Source organism: Ovis aries, chromosome 1 (assembly GCF_016772045.2).
Source record: "Ovis aries strain OAR_USU_Benz2616 breed Rambouillet chromosome 1, ARS-UI_Ramb_v3.0, whole genome shotgun sequence".
Classification (NCBI taxonomy): Eukaryota; Metazoa; Chordata; class Mammalia; order Artiodactyla; family Bovidae; genus Ovis; species Ovis aries.
The window spans coordinates 196,198,888-196,202,398 of NC_056054.1; the positions used below are offsets into that span (position 1 = coordinate 196,198,888).

Sequence of the window (3,511 nt, forward strand, 5' to 3'; positions counted from 1 at the left end):
TCAAGTGGCCGAAGTATTGGAGTTTCAGCTTCAGCATCAGTCCTTCCAAAGAACACTCAGTACTGATCTCCTTTTGGATGGACTGGTTGGATCTCCTTGCAGTCCAAGGGACTCTCAAGAGTCTTCTCCAATACCATAGTTCAAAACCATCAATTCTTTGGGGCTCAGCTTTCTTTAGAGTCCAACTCTCAAATCCATACATGACCACTGGAAAAACCATAGTTTGACTAGTGGACCTTTGTTGGAAAAGTAATGTCTCTGCTTTTTTAATATGTGTCTAGGTTGGTCGTAGCTTTTCTTCCAAGGAGCAAGCAGTTTTTAATTTCAAGGGTGCAGTCAGCATCTGCAGTGACTTTGGAGGCCCCTTGGAACTCTGCATTCAAATGGGTATATCTTTCATTTTCTCCTTTGCCTTTCACTTCTCTTCTTTTCTTAGCTATTTGTAAGGCCTTTTCAGAAAACCATTTTGCCTTTTCGCATTTATTTTTCTTGGGGATGTTCTTGGTCCCTGACTCCTGCGCAATGTCACCAACCTCTGTCCATAGTTCTTTAAACACTCTGTCTATCAGATCTAGTCCCTTGAATCTATTTGTCACTTCCACTGTATAATTGTAAAAGTTTTGATTTAGTTCATACCTGAGGTGAAGTCAGAGGGAGGCGCGGAGGGAGATAAGGAATCCAAGAGGGGCCAGGCGTCGCCGTCGCCCTGAAGGCGGAGGAGAGGCAAAATGGTTTACATCTCGAATGGACAAGTGTTGGACAGCAGGAGTCAGTCCCCATGGAGATTATCTTTTATAACAGATTTCTTCTGGGGAATAGCTGAGTTCGTGGTTTTGTTTTTCAGAACTCTGCTTCAACAAGATGTGAAAAAGAGAAGAGGCTACGGAAGCTCATCTGATTCCAGATATGATGACGGAAGAGGGCCACCAGGAAACCCCCCTAGAAGAAGAATGGGTCGAATTAATCATCTGCAGGGCCCTAATCCTCCTCCAATGGCCGGTGGATGAGGAAGGTAAATGTCTGCTCTAAGAAGCAGACAACTGGACGTGCACTTTAATAGCAGAAGGAAACCATCAAGAAATGGAGTGCTGATCATGCTGGACAAGTTAGATGAACGTGTACGTCTAAACTAGGACTGCTCTGTGTCCTCATAGACAAATGAAGTCATGCTGGGAATTCCCTCTGCAGGGATCTGGCATGACTGACAACGCAGTTCTATAAATGCACATTTGTCTCATCTTTTTTGTATGGTCTGTGAAAGTGTTAATATAGTTTTAATAAGTAAATATTTTTAGGTTACAAAGCTGACTTCTCAACTTCTCATCTTTATAAAATGAAAACTCAGAAAGCTGCAAATTTAAAGGAAAATAAAAGACTGTGTATTGATTACTAAAAAAAAAAAAAAATAGTTCATACCTGAATAGTCTGGTGGCTTTCTCCACTTTCTTCAATTAAAGTCTGAATTTGACAATAAGGAGTTCATGATCTGAGCCACAGTCAGCTCCTGGTCTTCTTTTTGCTGACTGTATAGCGCATCTCCATCTTTGGCTGCAAAGAATATAATAATCTGATTTCGGTATTGACCATCTAGTTATGTCCATGTGTAGAGTCTTCTCTTGTGTTGTTGGAAGAGGGTGTTTGCTATGACCAGTAGGTTCTCTTGGCAAAACTCTGTTAGCCTTCACCCTGCTTCATTCTGTACTCCAAGGCCAAATATGCTTGTTACTCCAGATATTTTTCAGCCCTACTTTTACATTCCAGTCCTGTATAATGAAAAGGACATCTTTTTTTTATGTTAGTTCTAGGTCTTGTAGGTCTTCATAGAACTGTTCAACTTCAGCTTCTTTAGTATACTAGTCAGGGCATAGACTTGGATTATTGTGATATTGAATGGTTTGCCTTGGACAGGAACAGAGATCAATTTGTCATTTTTAAGATTGCATCCAAGTACTGCATTTTGGACTCTTTTGTTGACCATGATGGGTACTCCATTTCTTCTAAGGGATTCTTGCCCACAGTAGTAGATATAATGGTCATTTGAGTTAAATTCACCCATTCCAGTCCATTTTAGTTCACTGATTCCTAAAATGTCGATATTCACTCTTGTCATTTCCTGTTTTACCACTTGCAATTTGCCATGATTCAAGGACCTTTCACTCCACTTTCCTATGCAATATTGCTCTTTACAGCATCAGACTTCCATCACCAGTCACATCCACAACTGGGTGTTGTTTTTGCTTTGGTTCCATCTCTTCATTCTTTCTGGAGTTAGTTCTCTACTGACCTCCAGGTGCATACTTGGCACCTATTGACCCGGGGAGTTCATCTTTTAGTGTCCTATCTGTTGCTTATCCTTGTCATTTCATCCTTTGAGTCTTTTGTTTCTTAACCAATGAAAAAGAAGGGTTGGATAAGATGGTTTCAAAGACTCCTATAGCTATAAAGTCGTCATGTGCTGTGGCATTATACCTTGTTCATTTGTCTAGGGTCCTTAGCCAAACCCAATCTTACTTTTAAAATAGCTTTTCAAACCATTTATAAAGAGGCAGTTTATATTATGGTCTAAACCAGTAATTTTAAAACAGTAATGTCCATCTGAATCATCTGGGGATTTTATTAAAATGAAGATTCTGATTCTATAAGACAGGGATGGGTCCTGAGGTTCTGCGTTTCTAATAAGCTCCCAAGAGATGCTGATTCTGCACGTTTAAGCACCACACGTGCTAAATTTGCTAAATTGATCAGCAAAGATCTCAATAATCACGAGGGTTCCCATTTTATAGACACACTCACACGTGTAGTCTCTCTCAAACACACAGTTATGATGACCCAATGTTTTGTTTTAAAGATTAAGTTTAAAATTTTTTTCCTTTAAGCTAAAACGTCAAACCAAATCAATTTACAAACCAAATGAAACCAAATAAATTAGAATAATTTCAGTTAATCATCAGAATATTTTATTTGCATTCAAAAGTAAATACATTTAGTTGTAATTGCTTTTTATATAATTTAGTGATTTGACTATAATTTGACTAGTCTCCTGTCAATCCAATAAAAATATGATATGCTGTCTCAACTTGCAAAAGAACACCAGGTGCCACATTCACTCTTTAGAAAGTCATCCTAACAGTGCTATTGGGAATAGTTACTGTATGAAAAGACCCAGTACAGATGTTATGGGGTTTATTTTTAATTTCTGTTAAACTTTCTCCTTCCTCTCAATCTAATTTATGTCAGGTACTAAACCTATGAAATTCATATTTGGACAGCTTGTCTCTACCTTGAAGCTAAAGAACTGGAAGATATTTTATTAACTATGGCACACCACTCTCCCCTCAAGAAAAACCATACACACACACCACATACCACACAACTGACTTCCCTCAAAAAAATAATCAGCCAAAATGCAAAGGCAACATTATAGCTAAACTCAATTAACGATTGCTTCTGAGAGGAGGTTTTACATTTTTAACCTGATAACTATGCTCTATTCTTGAAGATGAAATTTTTT

The 3,511-nt window shown here is 38.4% G+C and overlaps 1 protein-coding gene across 1 annotated transcript; it reads left to right on the forward strand.

Annotated features, from left to right (window-relative positions):
* The first annotated feature begins 659 nt into the window (after window positions 1-659).
* Window positions 660-1,386, forward strand: SELENOK (selenoprotein K). Its single transcript, XM_060404592.1, has one exon. The coding sequence runs from the start codon at window positions 729-731 to the stop codon at window positions 1,014-1,016; it is 288 nt and encodes a 95-aa protein (XP_060260575.1). The 5' UTR covers window positions 660-728; the 3' UTR covers window positions 1,017-1,386.
* Window positions 1,387-3,511: the final 2,125 nt, after the last annotated feature.